Source organism: Eretmochelys imbricata, chromosome 1 (genome assembly GCF_965152235.1).
Source record: "Eretmochelys imbricata isolate rEreImb1 chromosome 1, rEreImb1.hap1, whole genome shotgun sequence".
NCBI lineage: Eukaryota > Metazoa > Chordata > Testudines > Cheloniidae > Eretmochelys > Eretmochelys imbricata.
Window position 1 is genome coordinate 23,103,636 of NC_135572.1, and position 23,097 is coordinate 23,126,732.

General features: G+C 41.9%; 1 protein-coding gene across 1 annotated transcript in view; it reads right to left on the reverse strand.

Annotated features, from left to right (window-relative positions):
* Positions 1 to 23,097, reverse strand: part of DLG2 (discs large MAGUK scaffold protein 2) — a 1,498,860-nt gene that overhangs the window by 1,228,660 nt on the left and 247,103 nt on the right. Inside the window, exon 5 of the mRNA XM_077807758.1 lies at positions 21,910 to 22,008. Coding sequence (XP_077663884.1) covers positions 21,910 to 22,008 — 99 coding nt within the window. The remainder of the gene's footprint in view (positions 1 to 21,909; positions 22,009 to 23,097) is intronic.

The following is a 23,097-nucleotide window of genomic DNA, read 5'->3' on the forward strand; positions in this document are numbered from 1 at the left end:
TAATACTACAAAGGGAGACATCCATACAAGCAACTCTTTGCCATGGGACTGCAGATCCCTTTGTAGGATCAGGACTCAAGACCATAAGTTTCTCTCCAGTGAGAACTACGTCCGTGCCAAATGTAACTTTCAAACTTCTATTTTTTGTACCTTCATTTAATAAAGAAAAAAAAACACCAGAATGCTTTACAATAGTGTATTTTATTTTATACACTCTTAACTAAAACAGCTGCATGGTGTTAAGTTGCAAAACAGCTTCTATTATAAAACCTTGTTTTTAGAAGCTCAGGACTTAAATACCTGTTGGGTAGAGCCCTACTAAGAAAAATTTCAGCCCCAAAGGCAAATGTTTCAGACAGTGGTTTGCATCAGCAAGCATGAGGAAATAATGGAAATTTTTCTGCAGTCTTAACCACAGCACATATTACTTGCTAATACAGGGACTTCAGGATCAGGTGAACTCAGTCCACTTTCCAAAGGTAAACATAAAGGTGATGAAAACCCACCATGCTAAATGCTCTCTATTTCATCTAGCCCAAGGGAGCAAAAGTGTGTATGGTTTAGTTTCTATATTTATTATTAATTTTAATATAGATTAAAATCATATGCTGTATGTTGCTATGTGGAAAAGCAAGTTCGAATTAGTGAGCTTTCTATTTGGACTAGAAAGTGGCAAGGTTTGTTTCTCCTTAGTTTGTGCAGGAGTGAAGTTCATAATCTTTGGCCGGCCCCCAAGGAAGGAAGTCCCGTCTACTGCACACATGAGCTTCATCCTTGAGATAGACAGTTTTTAAGGGTGGCTGTGGTCCCAGGAGAGGAAGAGTCCTTTAGGTGACCATCTATTTAGAGCCTTACAAATATGGAATGGCATCTTAAGCTTGTCTTAATGTTGTACAAGGAGCCAGTGGAGCATATAAGGAGTTATCTGCTCTCACTGCTGCATTTTGCACCAGTTGCAGTTTTTTTTAGGCTGATACTTTCAAGCTTAGGCAGATTGCATTGGAATAATCTAGTCAGAAAGCAATGAACACCATGCATGATCAAGGCCAAGCTGTGGTCAACAAGAATGGACCGCTAAATTCCTAGCCAGTTGGAGGCAGTAGAATGCCTTTCCTGAAGGTACTGATGCATACAAGTCCCAAATCAATATGGAGTCTATTAGGAGCCCTGAACTGTAGACTGCCTTGACAATTCATGGGCAGAGATCATCAACTAGAGGAGTCCACATAATCATAGAATCATGGAACTGGAAGGGACCCCAAGAGGTCATCTAGTGCAGTCCCCTGCATGCAAGGCAGGACTAAGTATTATCTAGACCATCCCTGACAGGTGTTTGTCCAACCTGCTCTTAAAAATCCCCAGTGATGGAGATTCTACAACCTCCCTAGGCAATTTATTCCAGTGCTTAACCACCCTGACAGTTAGAAAGTTTTTCCTAATGTCCAACCTAAACCACCCTTGCTGAAATTAAAGCCCATTGCTTCCTGTCCTATCCTCAGAGGTTAAAGAAAACACTCTCCTTCTCCTTATTGTAACCACCTTTTACAGACTTGCAAACTGTTATGTCCCCTCTCAGGCTTCTCTTCTCCAGACTAAACCAACACTTTTTTTTCCATCTTCCTTCATAGGTCATGTTTTCTAGACCTTGAATCATTTTTGTTGCTCTTCTCTGGACTTCTCCAATTTGTCCACATCCTTCCTAAAATGTAGCACCCCGAACTGGACACAATACTCCAGTTGAGGCCTAATCAACGCGGAGTAGAGTGGAAGAATTACTTCTCGTGTCTTGCTTACAATACTCCTGCTAATACATCCCAGAATGAGGTTTGCTTTTTTTTGAAACAGCATTACACTGTTGACTCATATTTAGCATGTGATCCACTATGATCCCTGGATCCCTTTCCACAGTACTCTTTCCTAGGCAGTCTTTTCCCATGTTGTATGTGCAACTGATTGTTCCTTCTTAAGTAGAGTACTTTGCATTTGTCCTTATTGAATTTCTTCCTATTTACTTCAGACCATTTCTCTAGTTTGTCCAGATCATTTTGAATTTTAATTTTATCCTCTGAAGCACTTGCAGCCCCTCTCAGGTTGGTATCATCCACAAACTTTATAAGTGTATTCTCTATACAAATATCTAAATCACTGATGAAGATATTGAACAAAACCAGACCCAGAACCGATCCCTGCGGGACCCCACTCATTATGCCCTTCCAGCATGACTGTGAACCACGTATAACAAGTCTCTGGGAAGGATTTTCCCACCAGTTATGGACCCACCTTATAGTAGCTCCATCTAGGTTGTATTTCCCTAGTTTGTTTATGAGAAGGTCATGCGAGACAGTATCAAAGCCTTACTGAAGTCAAGATATACCACATCTACTACTTCCCCCCATCCACAAGGCGTGTTACCCTGTCAAAGAAAGCGATCAGGTTGGTTTGACATGATAGGTTCTTGACAAATCCGTGCTGACTGTTACTTATCACCTTATTATCTTTTAGGTGTTTGCAAATTGATTGCTTAATTATTTGCTCCATTATCTTTCCAGGTACAGAAGTTAAGCTGAATGGTCTGTAATTCCCTGGGTTGTCCTTATTTCTCTTTTGATATATGGGCACTATATTTGCCCCTTTCCAGTCTTCTGGAATGTTTCCCGCTTCCACGACTTTTTAAACACAATTGCTAATGGCTCAGATATCTCCTCAGTTAGCTCCTTGAGTATTCTAGGATGCATTTCATCAGGCCCTGGTGATTTGAAGTAATTTTTGACTTGTTCTTTCCCTATTTTAGACTCTGATCCTACCTCATTTTCACTGGCATTCACTATGTTAGACATCCAGTCACCACCAACCTTTTTGGTGAAAACCGAAACAAAGAAGTCATTAAGCACCTCTGCCATTTCCACATTTTCTGTTATTGTCTTTCCCTCCTCATTGGGTAACAGGCCTACTCTGTCCTTGGTCTTCCTCTTGGTTCTAATGTATTTGTAGAATGTTTTCTTGTTTCCTTTTATGTCCCTAGCTAGTTTGATCTCGTTTTGTGCCTTGGCTTTTCTAATTTTGTATCTACATACTTGTGTAATTTGTTTATATTCATCCTTTGTAATTTGACCAAGTTTCCACTTTTTGTAGGACTCTTTTTTGAGTTTTAGATCATTGAAGATCTCCTGGTTAAGCCACTGTGGTCTATTGCCATACTTCCTATCTTTCCTACGCAGTGGGATAGTTTGCTCTTGTGCCCTTAATAATGTCTCTGAAAAACTGCCAGCTGTCTTCCCCCTTAGACTTGCTTACCATGGGATTTTACCTACCAACTCCCAGAGTTCCCTAAAGTCTGCCTTCTTGAAATCCATTGTCTTCATTGTGCTGTTCTCCCTCCTACCATTCCTTAGAATCATGAACTCTACCATTTCATGATCACTTTCACCCAAGTTGCCTTCCACTTTCAAATTCTCAACCAGTTCCTCCCTATTTATCAAAATCAAATTTAGAACAGCCTCCCCCCAGTAGCTTTCTCCACCTTCCGAAATAAAAGGTTGTCCCTAATACATTCCAAGAACTTATTAGATAATCTGTGCCCTGCTGTGTTATTTCCCCAACAGATTTCTGGGTAGTTGAAGTCCCCCATCACTACCAAGTCCTGTGCTTTGGATGATTTTGTTCGTTGTTTAAAATGTAATCATGGCAGTGTGCTCTTCGGCAACGTCATGCATTAATTCCATGTTCATTGTATTTAGCTTTAACAAACTTCTCATCCATACACTGGTCTTGGCCAGATGCTGGAATACCTAGGTTTTAGTGGTGTTAGCACTGATGGTGAATGACAGTTAAAGCACTGGCATATGAATGGCACCTGAGCCCATGAAGTCTCACTGTTTCTCCTAGTGGGACAATGGAGTGATTAGAACCTATGGAATCCCACAGCTGAGTATTCTGATGGCAGAGATCTATTTGCATACTAATACACAGTGTGAGACTGTGTGGAAGGACTGACACCATTTTAGTGGGTTTCCCTTTTCACCTTCCTCAGGCATGATACCAAGGTGCTGTGATCAGCCATATCTAATGCTGTGGAAGGGTCTAAGAATAAAAGTATTGACTTCTACCACTTATGCCAGGACAGCAAGAGATTGTCCATCTGCCCCCATGCCCAGTACCAAATCTTGTCCTGAAAGGCAATTGGGAAGGCCCTAGAATAGTGACTGTGGACAGATGTGTTTTGAGACAAGTCTTTGATTCTAAGCAAAGTAATTGAGAAACAAAGAGAAGGTTTGACACCAGACAGTAGTTGCACAGGTCTGTTGTATCTACAGAAGGTTTATTCAGGGCTGGCTGGATTGTAGCATGCTTTAAGGTTGGAGGTAGAATCCCAATGTCTGATTTGAAAAAGGAAATCTCAGTCACAAGGGGCCACAGCTGCTCATCAAAGGACAAGACTATTCTTTGCAAGTGGTGGGTCATGTTTCTATCAGGAGGGACAGGGCTTCCTGAAACATGGAAAGATTGACTTCAGGTCTAATGGTATGGTTTTAGGCTAGTGCATGGTATCCAATTTCACACATCATGACAAGAAGCCTTCCTAGATACTGATCTTCTTGGCGAAGAAAGAGGAGTTCCAAAATAGCCTACTGACAAAATGAAGAGTCTCAGACCTGGCAAGTTATGACCACACACTTGCCAGAACGATTGACATAATGACTCACCCATAAATACCCACTTCCTTCTCCTTGACCATGGTTCTCAGAAACCTTGTGCCAGATTGAGAAAGATGGAAGGAAACTTGCATGTCAGAGGCAAACAAATTAAAATACAAACAATTTTTTCAAGCCTAAGCTGAGGCTGTGTTGGCAGCCAAGACATTCTTCTTCATTTCTGTATTGACCACCCAAAACATACTCCAAAAGGGCTTTACAGGATGGTGAACAACTTAACCAACCTTGGCTGCTTGAAATCCACAGCAGAACACAGCATCACTTGAGGCAAGGAACTACCATCTTATCAACTGCATCCAGTAATCCACCTCGGATTATGTGCAACTGGACACCTGTGAGGCACAGATAACTTGGCAATCACCTAGCAGCACTCATTAATGCAGGAGCAGGTTCCCCGGCATTCCCTGTCCTGCTCATCACTTTCTATCTTGAGTTTATACATGCAGCTTTCCAATGTTGGATAGTATTAAACCCTAACCGCAACCACCTGCGCAGTTAATTGAATATTTTCTTCCTTGGTTCAAGGAGCTGTTGATAGATTTATAAAACAAATCACCTCTCTCTTCCATAGTTAAAATTGGTCTCATAAAGACGTCTCTCTGAGATCAGCAAATTATAAACTAATGATAGCTATTCAAAATTTCAGGTACACTAAACAAGGTCAGTGCTTGAAAGAAACAAAATGCCACTCAGAAATGCAGATCAAAGTAACTCACTTCTATTCTTGCTGCTACCATAGAGACCAAGAAAAAAAATGGAGATTTAACAGACTTAATTCTTCCTGAAATTTATAACTAACTACGAGGGGGAAAAAGACAATTACCATATTTCTAAAGAATAAAAAAGATAAAAAGTTGAGCTTTTGACAAGATATATTTACAAGACATACAGTGCACATTGGTTTGCTCTGTGTAATTTTCTTGAAGTTCCCAAAAGAAAAAAAGTTTTTCTAGAAAACACAACAACATCTCTAATGTTCAGAATTCAAGCGCTAAAGACTAACAACAACTGGTATAATTCTACCAAAACTTAACACTGGTAAATAAAGATTTGAAATAAATATTCAATTATACACTCCATTTGTCTCACATCTATGAATATATTCTCTAGCTAAGATAAATGGTAATCAATGAGAAGGGTTTTCCTCTTTTTCTAAGATTGCACAGAATAGCCAACAGTCACCCAATAGTAGTTAAAGCTGCCCTCCAATACCACTTCAGTTTAGAATTTAGTAAATTACATGGATTCAGCACTATTAAATTTTTTAAGATCTGGCAGGGAAACACCCCAGTTTGAAATGCTCATCAGGACCTAATAATGGCTTTAGAAAAAGAGTTCAATTTTATCTAAACTTGAATATTTGAGAAACTGAACAAAAACTATGAAATTTGCTTTGTTTGAGGTTTTTTCATAGACTTGAAGTTTTGGCACAAAAACCCTCAGCAGACCATGTTCTGGTTTATAACTGAGAATGTACATTTGTTTATCCCAGAAACTTAAACTTGTGAAAGTAGAGGATGCACATTCATGTGCAATCCAACAGAATGTTCACCTGAACTCCTGCAAAGAGGAGCCAATAATCATTGGACAGAGGAAGGTAACACTGTTATGAAGTCTCCCCATGGGTAAGTAGAACTATCGTTATTATTTGTTTGATACCCACCTAAATTTAGGGCTATTTATAAATTATGACTAATGAGCCAGATCCTCAGCTCATGTAAGCTATCATAGCTAGATTGAGTTCTAAAAGGTTATGCCTGTTTACATCAACTTTATTTTTATGAGACCCAAGGGGATTACTCACATGTATATATTAATTATTCTATGTGATTTTTTACCTTCTCTTGTCATTGCAGGATCAAATGCAAAATTAAGAAAACAATACTCACAGGCATGTAGGTGGCACTTCAGAAAGTCTCATTGAAGAGAATGGGTTAAACTCTCTTGGACTTACTCCAGATTTACACCAGTGTAAGGAAGAGAAAAATCAGACCCATTCTCTTGAATGGATTCAGAGTAGCAGCCGTGTTAGTCTGTATCCGCAAAAAGAGCAGGAGTACTTGTGGCACCTTAGAGACTAAAGTTTATTTGAGCATAAGCTTTCGTGAGCTACAGCTCACTTCACCGCAAAGTCTCTAAGATGCCACAAGTACTCCTTTTCTCTTGAATGGAGTAACTATACGTGTTAATAACTGTAGGGCTGGCTCTTTTCAGTAATCATTCACTGATGTATGATCAGAATCTGGCCTGTATTTTATGGGCCAGATATTCAGCTCTGACAGATGACTCAAAGAGAGGGTGAGAGGTGTCTCCAGCTCACCTCTCTTCTCTCCTGATGGCAGTCAGGAGCCCATCCAGCCCCTGTTATAATTTAGAGCAGCCTAAGAGGTTGCCGTATGTTATGCCAGCTGAAATGGTCTCCTGTGGCCACTCTGATGTCAGACAATGGCCAGAGCATGATGCACACCAACCATGGCCCCATCATGTTCCCTCTCATGCTCCCAGAACACCTCCTCTGCTGGGTAGGCCAGAAATGGGATCCAACTGTGCTGCCTTTATGGCACTCAAGGATTCTCCTGCATCAGGGAAATCCCCAGCAAACTGACAGTGGGTAAAGAATCCAGCCTTACATGCCTGTACATTGCCAAGTATGGCATAATAGAAACATATAGTAATAGTATGATTGATGCATGCTGGCAACTTGAAAATGTACTAGCCCAGGCACAGAATCTATTGCCCACCCTTACAATGATGTCGATAGAAAGTTGAGTTCTAAACTCTGGCTGTCCCTCTCCAAGCGGCGCTAGTTGAGAAAGGAGAGCTGTTGCTGACGAATGAAGTGCCTGGGAACAGTGTGCTTTATAGTGCTCCTCATTTCTGCTTCAGAAAGGAACTGTATTTGCTCACTCCAACACCTACTGGAGATTGCTAGTATGAGCATTGGGGGTGGGAAAGGCCTGATCAGACCTCCAAAATGATGGGCTATGCCCCTGTGAAGTGATGAAGCATCCAACCCACAAGCCTACCCTCCGGATGGTACTCAAGAGAGCAGCACCTCATCATTCTGCCTGGTTCCTGTGTCAGTATGTTGAGTGTGGAAGAGGCACCCTCACTGCCTTCCTCTCTTGGAACTCTGACACCACCTGCTCAAGGCAACGCAGAGTTTTGCCCTAATTATATTTACTGGTGCTGCCTGTTAGAATATAACTATATTGCCAGATCACCAGGAGCTAATACAATAAAGGAGAGAAAGATAGTTCTTGGCCAGTCAGATTCGGCAAAGCTGGATTTCATGTGATAACCATTTGATACTGATTATCTCAGTAAATAAGCACATGCCCCTGCTGCCTGGCAACATTAAGAGATACAGTTCTTTCCTCCACTTCTTCCTTGTAAACATTTGAATGAATTAAGCCCTTGTAAAAGGTGCTAGACTGACAGCCTTAGAGAAAGGAGTCTTGTTAATTTACAGAACTGGACTGGAGCAATACAAGATTCTCCACGTAGCCCTGTTCAGGAAATATCCAGGACTGATTCGACCCTTAGGCTCACTCCTGGGACTGTCAAAGTTGTGTGATAGTTTTTGTGATGTGCACATCTGTCCATTAGGAAATGGACTGAGACCTTCACGCTCACTGCACATAGATCACCAAAGACGCAGGGTCATTTTCCCCCTAACATCAAGGATGTTAACTAACCCCTCAGTGATTTAACTGCTCTGCCATGACAGGTGAATCCCATTTCTGAGGTAAACATGTATTTACATGAATGTGCAGCCCACGTGTTCTGCATTCCAGGATTAACACAGTATTCCAGTTGAAGTTGACAGTTAGACCTCAGTCCAGGAGTAGTATTAACAGAACGTTCACTATATTCAAACCAAATTTTACTTTCTTAGCTGAGAAAAAGCCAAGCTATATTCTACAAACTGTCCTGTCCGCAGCCCCTTGTCTGGCTCACAAGAGGGAAGAGGGCAAAAGGTGGAACCTTCCTGCCTTTTTGCCCTCAGTGCATTGAGCAGACACCAATGCAGCTGCTAGTGCATGAACTGTCCCCCAAAGGCAGAATGGCTGGACACAAAGCTGTAGGAAATGGAGAGGAGTGCATGCTGCATTTTCCTAAGAGGTTGCAGAGTTCCTGTGCTCTCTGAACCTTCTTGATGCTCCCGCTGGGGTGGAACAGCTCCATGGAACCCCCAAGGGTATGTCTACACTGCAGCTGGGAGCAAGCCTCCCAGCTCAGGTAGACTGACATATGCGAGCGGAACTTGAGCTAGTACACTAAAAATAGCAGTGTGGACATTGCGGCTTGGGCTCTCAAGAGTAGGGGGCTAGATGGGCTTGAAAACCTGAACTCCAGCCCTATCCTGTTATTTTTACTGAATCCTATTGACAAATCCATGTGGCTTATGTATCAGCAAAAAAGAAGCTACATTAAGGACATGATCAATTAAAAACAAACAATAAGCCCATAAAAAGCCCCAATTCAGCATTTGTCTGGCTCATGTGTTCAGTAAGTACATGGAGACCTCAACAAAATAAAATCAGGCAGGCACATTTTGTAGTATTGAGAACATTCAACTTATTGTTTGGGGGAAGTTAAGGTTTTGCTGGAAAAAAAACAGTTTAAATAGAAATCAAGATTTGTGGCAAGTCTTTAACAAGTCAGATCCATTGGGTTGTTGCATTTATAGGGGTCTAAATAATATCTTCACGTATATTACACACCAATTTAAAAAGCATATTTATTGCACCACTATTGACTACTCTATGTACATTATTTTGTATAAGCTGGAAATGCTGCAAATACCACAGTAAATTTAACTACTGGGTGTTGACTTTTTAATAGCACTCACTGTCTGCACTTTAAGTAAATTTATGTTCCCTTTGTGTTATTTACAAAACTTGAGAAAAAAAACTAAATATTTACTATCTCCGAAGGTGGCCATGACTGTTACATGCACAAATCAGGTTAATAGATGCCTAAATATGTGTAATTACCTGATTTTAGGCTAAAAATGACCATTTTGAGACATAAATGCAAGTTTTGTGGATATAATGTATATGCAACAATTTTAACAAATATCAAATGCACTGAGCCAAATTCTGCTCTCATGAATCCTGGAGTTACTGACTTCAGTGGAGTTATTCCAGATACACACGGATGTAAACATTACCAGAATTTGGGCCAGTATAGGATAAAACCATCGACATAGCTATTTTAGTACTGTGCAGAAAAAACAGAGAAGAAACATCTATAAAATATGCATTCCAAGTTATTACAACTTTAATACTTTGAAGCTTTTAATTGCTGCAGGAGTCACTCACTGCCCACTTTTATAGGGTAATGCAGAATTCTAAAGGGTGCAGACACACACTTTGGACTGACACCCAGTTGTTCTCTATGGTTCCATCCAACTCTACCACTAGTGACTTACTGCAGAGATTGAATATCCTATTTGCCTTTCCCTGCTCCCTTCACCTTGCGCGCTTGACTTGCTAGTTCATGCATCTACCAGTATAGTCGGTGAGGTAAGAGGTACGGGAGGCAGATCTGATGGGAGGAACGGTATCATGGATATGTGGAAGTGGAGGACCTGCTTATAACTGAGGGAGTGAAATGATTGTGACCCCACCTATGTTACTCTCCACAGGGCCCCATGGAATGCCGGGTTGACTCAGTTCACATATTCATCATCAGTTCGTAGAGCAATTATGTCAGAGGCAGCTTGTTGTTGTTAATAAAAGGAAGGCCAGATTCCGCTCTCAGTTACACAGAATGCAGACTAGCTCCACTGCAGTCAGCAAAGTTAATTACATGTGTCAGTAGCAACCTTAGGGGCTGTCAAATCCCACAGCTGCAAGTCCCCACCTGGAGACCTAGAAATGTCAGGGCTAATTCGAGCTCTTAAAGAAGACCTAACCATTTTCCTTGCAAAGGCAGCCTCAAAAATGTAAACTGAACGTTAGGACTGAAAGTGTGACACTGAATATTTTATAAAGACCTGGAGTTATTCTGAGACCCCTGACACAGTGCTGGCCTTTGAGTTCCATGAAATCAATAGCTACAGGTCCCTCAATTATGTGACTGTAGGACAGCCCTACCCAGGCTCCTGTTAACCACGTGAGAGTTGGCACCAGCACCATCTCATTTGCTAAATGCAGCTAAACTCTCTCATTAGCTGAGCTGAATGTGTGACCTTTGGCCACAAGGAGGAGCAGATAGCATGAGACAGGGCATGGTCTGAAGGCAAAGGACTCCTGCTTTCTAATCCCAGCTACCTCTGTGGCCTAACTCAAAGTCATTTTTATCTTTCTGTCTTAGTTTTCCCCATCTGCAAGAGATGGAGAACACCACTTACCTACTGCACAAGGGTGACTGTGATGGTCATTAGTGAACTGTTGTTCTTAGACATATTGTTATTGCTAGACTGCTGGTGTATTGAGACGATTGTTCATCATACTGGCCAGTATTATGTCACTGTTACCTTGTGCTTCCACATCTCTTTGCTGCATCCACTTGCTGTCTCTCTTAGACTATATGTTCTTCAGATCAAAGGCCACTTCTTTGGTCTATTGTTTTTACAGCACCTACCATGATGGGGCCCTGACCTATGACTCGGACTTTTAGGTGTTACCGTGATACAAACAAGTATTATTTACACAATACTCCAAATGTTCTAGTCACCTCGCACAGCAAAAGCACTCTGTAAAACACTATGCAAACACTGAAATTCACCAGAATTTACCTTAAGCCATCTCTCAGATAGGGGATTCCCAGAACCCCAGCTTATTCAGACAGCTCTCCTTTACAAATGTTGGCACCAAGCGTGAACCCAATTACAAGCATTTCAGTTCCGCCTCTTCAGTCACAAAACGCCAACAGTGACCTACAAATGTCTCCCATCATTTTATATAAAATTAGTCCACTAAGTCTGGGGAGGTCCCTCAAAAATCCTTTTACTTAGCGCCCCCCTCCCCTCAAATCCTTAGGCCAGTGACACACAGAGGAGCAATGATGCGAGGAGTCACTTAAATACGTATTTGGAGGGTGGATGGGAATGTTTAGAAGGCCAGTTCAAAAATGCTAAGGTTGGCTCTGCCACTAGTAACACAGCAGAATTCAGACCAATGCATTTTGATTTTTAAGGCCTAGAGATACAAATCAAAGCTATGTTTTGCTCAAGAAAGCCATACACGCTACAGAAACTTACTATTCTCCAATCAGAAATGTTGCTGCTATCTAAACTATATCTGATTGGCTTCTCTAAAATGTTAGGACATATAATACAATGCTCAGATTTAAAAAAAACAAACAAACATGATTGCCTGTTCCCACATTTAAAGAATAAGCTGGCATGATATGTTGAGACTATATATGCATTTTAACATCTATTTTGAAACTGCTCCAATAGGACAGATATTAATAGACACAAGCAAAGTCTAAGGTAAAATATCAAATCATTTTCCTTTTACAGGTGAAAAACCACCACCACATCATTTAGGTATAGAAAAACAGCGTAACCCTCAGATAAAGAGAATAAATGCCCATTGAAACAAGGCTTAGTTATTCTATCTTGCAACCTGAGACACTACATACCCACTCTGTTTAATTACAGGAACAGAATAGCAGCAGACAGATATGCACCCAAAACAGTAATGTTTCAGTCCTACCTTCGTTGTGACAATGCACAGACAATCCATTCTGCAAATCTCCACAGGAGTGTATGTAAATCATAAATCAGCAAGGTTGAGGAAAGGCTTTTGAAACAGCATGAACAGAACCAGAGACTTGTATCTGCACAGCCTGCTTTTCCAACAGGGGCCCTCATAAGAAACTCAAGTCCTCCTCCACAATGCTAAAGGCAGTCATGATTCTCACAGGGATCTGAAAATCCACTAGAAATCATCTCAAGCAAAACTTCCAGGTGGCTTGTTAAGCTTGATTGCTGCATTGTTCAATCTGTGATCAAAATATTCTGTTAAATAGTAAGCAGGATTCTAACTGGGAATATGAGAACCACAACAAGCACAGAAGAGCAAAAGCATCACATTTCAGCTCTAGCTCTGATTTCACAGTTCTGATCTGCTGTTCCAGTATACCCATAAGATTTCCTTTGCCAAGTCTCTTTTTCTCTCTCTCTCTCTCTCTCTCTCTCTCTCCTCTTCTTTCCCGCTAACTCTGAATAAGCACAACATACACAACTACTGGGCCCATCTATCAAAGTGCTGTCAGTTCTCTGCCAGAACAACTGCTTTTGGTTGTAAAGGTTTTTATTAGAAGCCTTATTCCTATGTACACTTGAAGTGCATGATTGAAACACTAAGGTGTACACGCTGGTTCATGTGTCACATCTACAATCACTCAGAGTTACTAGGGCGGATTCTGATTCAGGAAGTGAATGTAACAGCTGGATGATGAGAACTTTCAGAACATAAAAAAATTTCAGGTTAGTATAAAAGTTAACTGCCTATTTACACAGACATGCAATGCCCTGGGGTGCAATTATAGTTCACTGCACACAGAAAAATAAACCTCTTTATACATTACTTAAAACTAGAGGGACTTTTTTTATGTTATGAAGAAAACGTCAAAGTTTTTGATTAAAAGAACACCACCAAAGGACAGTTTAAAAACTCCTCAAATTCTTTCCCAAACTTTCCGTGGATCCTTGTCAGCATCAGAGGCTTAATCTGCCCATTACATGTCCTCTATGAGTTGCTAATAGTCCTGCAATCCCCCATAGAAAACGGGATAGCCACAAAGCCCCTACCTTTCTTGCAGAGATGCTGGTGTAGAGCTTGCCTTTGAGGTGTCTGACATGAATCATGCTGAGTGAGAAAGCTCTTTGTCAGCTCTTAAAGTCTTCCCTCTCTTATAGAGAGAGAGAGAGAGAGAGAGAAGGGGAAAGATACGTAAAATGAAAGCTCTGGCTGAAGAGAGAGGAAAAATCAATGCCTCCTATTCACTGGAAAAAAAAATACAGCCAACTGGACTGTTGACAGCAACAAGAGGAAACGTCTAGACACCCATACATTACAATTCACCTTTTCAACCTATCCGACAGTATACTTTTCCCATGGGTGCTATGCTGAGAATCTCTCATTCTCACTCAGCTAAAATATGTTTTCAATTAAAAAAAAAAAAACTTTTCCAAGAAAAAAAAAAAAAGAACGTTTAAGAGTCATCTCTCTTCCATAAATTATCAAGGTTATAACCATAATATACTTGTGATTGCTAAAGAAGCAAGAGGCTCAGGAAATGACACACAATTATTTTGCCAAAATGAGGTCACTGCTACCAAAGTTTTAAAAAAATCCATAGTGAATCAGACATGTGGTCAGAATCAGACAGCAACCAAAAGAAAAAAAACCCCAAACTATTAAAGTTTTACAGAATATAAAATCTTAAAAGGAGACTCTCCAGAGCTTTTAAGACACTAACTTCTTCTAAACAACTGCACTGTTTGTGCAGAAAACTGGATTTTTTTAGGTGACACATTGGAGCCTGTATGTGTAGTCCATACTGTGGTTTATTCCATTAGTCAACAAACAGTTTTATTAAAAAAACACTGACTAAAAGAATCAGTGAACATTTCTTGCATCACCTGGCCCATGTACCACTGAAGGGCCAACTAACTCATTAGCATAGTCTCACCAAAGCTCTGTTTGTAATCTGGGCAGGGAAGGGTAAATGGGAATCCAACCAACTCTAAAACAGGGTGGGATTTCACACCCACATTTACACCACTTTCATTTGATTTCCTTTGTGCTCCCCTATCCGTTGCATTCGATCTATTACAGTAAGATTGTGTGAATTGCTTCCATTTAAAAAAATTACTTAATGACTTGGCTGTAAAAATTCACTCCATGCTCAAAAACTGGATACCAGGATGTTTCCAAACATCTGAGGGCCCAATCTGCAAACACACATGTGAACAACTATATTCCTGTGAGTAGTCCCATTGGACTCATGATCCTATTTACATATTACATGAAAATTGGAGCGATGGAACTCAGTGAGACTACCTACATGAGTAAAGTGATCCACAGATTTCATCTACGCTCCAATTTGTGCAAATCCTGCAAACAAACCATCATCTCCATGTGTAAAATTGGCTGCTGTGTGCATGCTAAAGTGTGGCGTTTACTTGTACACAAGCTTAGTGTGTGTTCATGTCTCCTTCATCCTCCTTTAGCTTATAGTGGAATAGACTTGTGCTTTTGGGCCTGAAGGTCCCAGCTTGATCCTCCCTGATTACCATCTTGTCTGTATGTATGAAGTCACCATTTGTTCCACATCAATGAACAGTAAACGAGATAAAGCCAGTGCTGCATAGGCAGGGAAGCTGACTGATTCAGTGGTTCTCAATTTTTTTTTTTTTCAGGCTGTAAATCACATACCACATTTCCATGCAACCTCTCAATCCCTATTCCAAAAGGGCCCTCCAGCAACTATCCTGTTCAGATGCATTAAGCATACAAGCAATATTGGCGGACAATACTAAAGAGACAAGATGAAAGCACATTTGCTTTAACATGATGGATTCAGCCGCTTCATTATGTCCTTCCAAAGGTAGACCTTTGCTGTTTATTTCTTCTCTTTGAATGTATGATTTAACATTAGTACCAATTCTCCACCCCCCACCACCACCACTATTCCATTTTCTGTAGGTCATTTTGCAATGTGGTCCTATCCTCCTGTAAGTTCTCCACTTCTTCAATTTTCATGTCAACTATAAATATGATCATGACTGAATTACACAATAGAAACACCTGACAAAATTTAGCTATAAAGCAGCCACCTAGGGAGAAGAGACTATTTTAGTTGTTCCTGTGGTAGTTAACTCATGCAATTAACTAAAAAAAAATAATAATAATCACGATTAATCGCACTGTTAAACAATAGAATACCAAATGAAATGTATTAAGTATTTTTGGATGTTTTTCTACATTTTCAAAAATATATCGATTTCAATTACAACACAGAATACAAAGTGTACAGTGTTCATAAGAACAGCCAACTGGGTCAGACCAAAGGTCCATCAAGCCCAGTATCCTGTCCTCTGACAGTGGCCAATGCCAGGTGCCTCAAAGGGAATGAGCAGACAGGTCCTCATCAAGTGATCCATGCCCTGTCACCCAAACCCAGCTTCTGGCAAACAGAGGCTAGGGACACCATTCCTGCCCATCCTGGCTAATAGCCACTGATGGGCCTATCTTCTATGAATCTATCTAGCTTCCTTTTAAACCCTGTTATAGTATTGGCCTTCACAACACCCCCTGGCAAGGAGTTCCAGAGGTTGACTGTGTTGCATGAAAAATACTTTGTTTTAAACCTGCTACCTATTAATTTCACTGTATATTATTATTACAAATATTTGCACTGTAAAAATGATAAACAGTGCAATCTCCATCATGAAAGTGCAACTTACAAATGTATTTTTTTTGGTTATAACTGCACTCAAAAACAAAACAATGTAAAACTTTAGAGTCTACAAGTCCACTCAGTCCTACTGATGCTAGTCCAGATGTGCTAAAGATTCATATGTCCCTTCATGTTTCAGCCACTATTCCAGAGGACATGCGTCCACGCTGATGACGGGTTTTGCTCGATAATGGTTTAAAGCAGTGTGGACCAATGCATGTTCATTTTCATCATCTGGGTCAGATGCCACCAGCAGAAGGTTGATTTTCTTTTTTGGTGGTTTGGTTTTGCATGTAAATATCTTGCGACACTAGCTACAACAGTGCCATGCAAACGCCTGTTCTCACTTTCAGGTGACATTATAATTAAGAAGCAGACAGCAATGTAAATGTAAACAAACTTGTTTGTCTGAGTGATTGGCTGAACGAGTAGGAGGACTGATTGGACTTGTCAGCTCCAAAGTTTTACATTGTTTTATTTTTGAATGCAGGTTATTTTTGTACATAATTCTATATTTGTAAATTCAACTTCCATGATAAAGAGATTGCAGTACAGTACTTGTATTAGGTGAATTGAAAAATATTTCTTTATTTTACAGTGCAAATATTTATAATAAAAAATATAAAGTGAGCAATGTACACTTCATATTCTATGTTGTAATTGAAATTAATATAGTTGGAAATGTAGAAAACATCCAAAAACATTTAAATAAATAGTATTCTATTATTAACAGCACGATTAATTGTGATTAATTTTTTTAATCGCTTGACAGCCCTAATATTTTGTAAAAAAAAAAAAAAAAGGAGTACTTGTGGCACCTTAGAGACTAACAAATTTATTTGAGCGTAAGCTTTTGTGAGCTACAGCTCACTTCATCGGATGCTGTAGCTCACGAAAGCTTATGGTCAAATAAATTGGTTAGTCTCTAAGATGCCACAAGTACTCCTTTTCTTTTTGCGAATACAGACTAACACGGCTGGTACTCTGAAACCTGCAAAAAAAACAAAAAACCTCAAGATATAATACAACATAAAGCCAAGAGGAAGGTTTCCATGGTTTTTATTAATATTCTATTAAAACAGTGTTTTTAAGCATTTTCTGGAATTTTTGAAACCCAAACCTGGCAGCGCTAAGAATTTCAAAGCTAAATTGACTACAAACAAAACTGAAACAGGCATTATTGTTAAATCTAAGTGAAAAACAAGAAGTAAACAAAGGGCACTGGAAGTTCAGCAATTTGACAGTCAGACCACTTATTCAGAAACCTAACATCAGGCACCCATTCTTGAAAATCTTGGTCTTAAGTCTTTTGTATTTCATGACATCTGTCAGTCTGTACCATAATAGTGTTGACATTTTTGTCAAATTGCCAAGTGCTTGTCCAGCACTCTATACATAAAATACAAAGGTAAATACATCATTTTTACAAATCCAGAGAGGGATTTATTTAAGTTGGTGGATCTCAAATTGTGGACTGGAGAGCACCTCCTAGTGACATGCAAATTGCTGGCTGGTCGCATAGTGGTAGATCCTTCTCCTTGTTTCCTGTTGCTAATCTGCATTCAAAGAAGCTAAAAATAGCTTAATTGATTTCCCAATGTTTCTTTTTAACAGAAGAAATTGATGTAGTTGCCATAATGGGACAACTCTTCTGGTCAGGAGGGGCACTCAGTTAGCACTAGGTTAATATGGGTTATGATTGGTTTGTTATTGGATCCCCACTGGGAGGAAGGGAGTCTGAGCAATCATGTATGGGACGGGAGATGGCTATGAAACCATCTCTCTGTTCAGATATGGTCCATACTACGGAAATGTTTGGGAACTCCTAATTTAGTAGCTCCCCTACAGGTATCCTTCCTGATGGTTTCTATAATTAAAGGCTAAATCCAGAACAAAAATGTAAAACAGGGAAATATTAAAATCAATAGCTCATGAGACTTTGGGTCAAAAAGTAAAAGTGAAGGTCAATGCAAATGCAATTCAGCACCAGACAGTAGGTCTCCTGTGGTTTTACTGCAAGGGTAATTTTTTCCATGTGCACTTTTAAAGGGTTTCACTCACCACAGGAGCACCTCCTTGTGGCCAGGTATGGCATAGCAGCTGTCTCCCCATATGGTGACCCCTGACAATGATCGCCCCATTACTGCAGCAGTCTCTCTTCCTGCAACTTGGCCCTCCAGCCAGGTCAGGCTTTAGTCCACCTCTTCTGGGGTAACAGATAATCCAACCAAACTATAGTCCAATGACCTTATACCAGGTCTTGTCTGTCTCTGGACTGTGTGGTCCTTTCATCCCTTACCTCAGGGATTTTCACCCCACCTTCCCCTGTGGCCGGTAGGAGAATCCAGACTACCCTAACCTTAAGTTTCCAGGCCACGGACCTTGTACCTGGTCCAAGTCTGCTCCCTCAGACTCCTTGCTACCTCTTCTATCCCCCCAGAAAGTGAATGCAGATTCTCTCCCTGCAGCCCGCTTCTGCTACAAAACTTCCTCCCTTCAGAATAACCAGCCTGCTCCTGCCCAACTGGGCTTCATGTTCAATTAAGCCTTGCTCTCTGTCCAGGTGACATAATTGACTTCAGGTCCACATTAACCCCTTCAGGGCATGTGGGGCTCATTACACCTCAGCTTACAGGTAAGCACAATTGTACAGAACTGTGCAGCTCAGCATGGAGGGGCGGGATCTGCAAGGTTTACTGTAGCTCTGGAGCTGCAGCTTGGCTCCTTTTCCGCTCCACAACCTATGGGGGAGGATTCCTTCCCTTCCAGTCCCTCTGAAGATCCCCACATACAGTCACTTACTCGGAATGCCCACTGGGGCTTCCATTTTGCACTGATCTATCCAAGTACTTACACAGCCCAAGCACCTACACATGAAGCAAGTTAAATATCCATTTCCTAATGGACAGCGCACACTTTTGAGGACTATAAATTTAGGGCCCAATTCGGACATTTGGTTGCTTCTCCCTGCATACCCAGCAAGTTTTAGAGGCCTATATGGAGAGAGTTAGGTACACCCCTAGCCTTTGGTGTGGCGCACAGGATGAGGAAGGCTCTTTGGGCTATCCCCATAGCCCTGCCAGGGTCATGGATAATCAAGCCTTTAGAAAGCCCCATGCCTTTATAATTCACAACTCCTGTTTAATGTTTTACTTAACTATTATTTTTCATACAATGACATAACTGTTTTATCTCAAACACCCACAAATCTCTTATTCAGAATGAAACAGAAGTGCTTCAGTTAAATATGCAACACTAGGTTACGTGGGTGGCACACCCGGCAGTAAAAGCACAAGGGTAATGCTTCCTAAAGTGGCTCTCAGCTTTCAAGTTACACAGTGCTATCGAGATTTCATTTTAATTCCCAGCCACTCTGACTAGTGAAATTAACATCCAATCAATCAGCAAGTGAAAAGCACTATATATATGTTTAAATACATAGCCGGCCCTAAATAGCCCTATGTCACTATCACCAGTGATGAACTGCCAAAATCTTAACCAGATCCCTCCTCACCCCACGAGGGGGTCATTGGCCACCCCCACCCCCCAGGACTCCTGCGCCATCCAACCCCCTGTGTTCCTTGATGCCCCCCACTCAGGACCCCTGCCCCATCGACCCCCTTCCCCTGTCCCTTGACTGCCCCCAGAACAGGGCAGGAGGGTCTCGTGGGCCACCATAGTGGATGCCCACCCCACCCCAAGAGCCAGAGGGACCTGCCAGGGGGCGAGGTGGGGAGTCCCGGTGGTGCTTACCTGGGGCAGCTCCCAGGAAGCATCCGGCAGGTCCCTCTGGCTCCTAGGGGCAGGGGAGTGTAGCTAGGGGGGCAGCAGCCACTCCCCCCACTGATCACATCAAAAGTGCTGCCTTAGGCACGGACTCCGTTGGTGCTCCAGGAATGGAGCACCCACGGGGAAAATTTAGTGGGTGCAGAGCACCCACCAACAGCTCCCCGCCCTGCGCCCGGCCCCAGCTTACCTCACCTCCGCTCTGCTTCCGCCCCTGAATGCACCACCCTGCTCTGCTTCTCCATGCCCCCTCCAGCTTCCCGCGAATCAGCTGTTCAGCTGGAAGCCTGGGAGGGCTGAGAAGCAGGCGGGGGCTTTGCACTCAGGCCGAGGGTGGTGGAGGTGAGCTGGGAGCGGTTCCCCTGCACCCCCCCCCCCCCGGGTTACCTGCTGCAGTGTGAGCGGCCCTCCTCGCACCCCCCGATGTTGATACTGGGAATGACATTTTCTGACCATGGACACAGAGTTAGCACAATTGACGCTGCATTCCCCAATTAGTAAATGTGGAACGTCACATCTTATGCCCTGCCCTATGACATCAAGAAACCTATCTGGGCTATGCCTGCTGCTTAATTGGTAATTTCCAATTCTGGAACTTCATCCATAAACATAATGAATCAAATTCTATGAGGGGCTGAGCACGTTTAATACCCTTTGAGATCAATGGGCTATTTGATTATTTCAGCTTGATACTGGGGACACAGTATACAGGTATACTGTATACAGGTCCTCATCCTGAAAGTTGCTGAATGCCCTCATTTCCCATTGACTACAATGAGAATTAATGGGGTTCAGCAACCTCCCAGAACCAGGCTAAAAATCAGCAGATCTCAGGACACAATTCCTCAAATCTTAACCACACAGAGTAGAACATACGTATCACTGGGCATGAGTAAGGGCTGCAGATGGAGTGGAAACACAGTGTCATGAGAAATCAGAAAGATATGCTGGATCATTACAGTTCTGGTTTGTAAGGAGTTAATGAATGACAGAGCCAATATAGAAGTTTGCACATAGCCAGTGAGAGGGTCTTAGACAAGAGGTAATGAATAACCTGCAAGTCTTCAGTGTTAAAGAAACAAAGCTCTTCAGAGATCAACTCATCATCCCAGCTCAGTTAACTTCTATTTTCTTTTCCTCTTATTTTCAATTTGCTGTTATTAAAAGTCCAAATCTTTGTATTTAACTTGGGAAAGAAAAAAAAAGAAGGACTTCAGGGCTGAAACCTTCCATGGTAATACTGAGCCCAGAGAGAACTATTACAGCCAAGTTTTGAGCATATGAAAATACCATAGATGTTATAACAGAAACATGCAAACACCCTTAACTCCATCATTGCAAACTGTGTAACTATTGTAAGTAGTACTGTAACAAAAATCCCTACACTGTAACCTTGTAGTCATGCTGCTTCATTTACCACACAGTGTATACTTATACGACTGGAACTATCATTAGTTTGTCAATACAAAAATCATCTCATCTGTTGACATTCACATTCTGCCTTACCAACTTTTTATTTAGCTACCAAGAAACTAGGTTCCAGTTTACACTGAGAACCCTTAAATAAATCTAACTAAGGAAAAAAGGAATACCCTGCACAATGAACATTGCTTAAACTTTAAAAATAAAGGTATCACAAGATCAACACAAAAACCCTGAGGCTTCAACTGCTCCCTAACATCAGAGGCATTTATGCCCATGATACAGACCTAAAATCCTGTATGGAATGGTATTAAATCAATAGAACTAGCAACATATCAATAAATTGCTGTTATAAACCTGATCTGAACCTTCCCAAAAATCTAAATTCACTAAAAACCAAGAGATTATTACAGGAACTGAAAACTCAATCTACTCTGTACATTTCATCTCTATAAATTTATACTCTATACAATTCATCTCTATATATTTCATATCCAAAGAAACGGTATACAAAGGTCACCAATATATTTCATCATGCAATAAAAATAATCATAGCTCTTACCTTTGTCGTCATGTCTACACAATGATTTTCAAAAGACTGATTCTCCTTATTGTGTTCATCACATAATACCGATCCATCTGACCCACCGGAAACCGCAGACTATAGAAAAAAAATTCAAATAAAACAAATTGTATTCACAGCATAATACTATTACTTCTCACTGGACGCATGAGTCCAGACATACAGGAGTGTAATCGTGCCTCTAATCCACACTTGGGGCTCATGAACCAGATTTGGCCCTCAATTTCTTGCAATTGGCATTTTCTGGGGTTGATTCTGCAGCCTCTCCCACTGAAGCCTATGGCCGAATCCTACGAAGTGTTGAGTGACCTCACCTCTCGTTGACTTCAAAGGGAGTTGAGGGTGCTCAGCATCTCACAAGATCAGGCCATAAACATGGAAGGTGAAATCTTGGTAAAGTTGCCAACTTCCTAATCGCACAAAACCGAACACCTTGGCTCTGCCCCTTCCCCAAGGCCCTGCCCTCTACTCACTCCATCTCCCCCCTTTTATTGCTTACTCTCTCATTCCCTCACTTGCTCATTTTCACCAGGCTGGGCAGAAGGTTTGGAGGGGGGGAGGGCCCTGGCTGGGGGCATGGGCTCTGTGGTGGGGCTGGGGTTGAGCGGTTTGGGGTGCAGAAGGGGGCTCCGAGCTGGGGCAGGGGGTTGGGGTGTGGGAGGAGATGCATGGTGTGGGCTCTGGGAGAGAGTTTGGGTTCAGGAGGGGACTCCGGGCTGGGGCAGGAGGGGGGTTTGGGTGTGGGAGAGGCAGGGGGGTCGGGGCATGGGCTCTGGGTGGCACTTACCTCGGGCAGCTCCCCAGAAGCGGCGACATGTTCTTCTGTTCCTAGGCAGAGGGGTGGCCAGGTGGCTCTGCGTGCTGCCTCTGCCCACCCACACCACCCCTCAGCTCCCATTAGCCATGGTTCCTGGCCAATGGGAGCTGCAGAGCCAGCACTTGGGGTGGGGCAGTGTGCAGAGCCCCCCTGGCCATCCCTCCACCTAGGAGCCAAGCTACACGTCTCTGCTTCCGGGGAGCCACGTGGAGCCAGGTAGGGAGCCTGCCAGCCCCTAGGTGTTCCTGTAGAAAACTGGACACCTAGCAACCCTAAATCCTGGATGAATACCAAAACTCCCACTGACTTTACTTGTGGTCTAGATTTCACTCAGGAGCAGCCACAGAAAT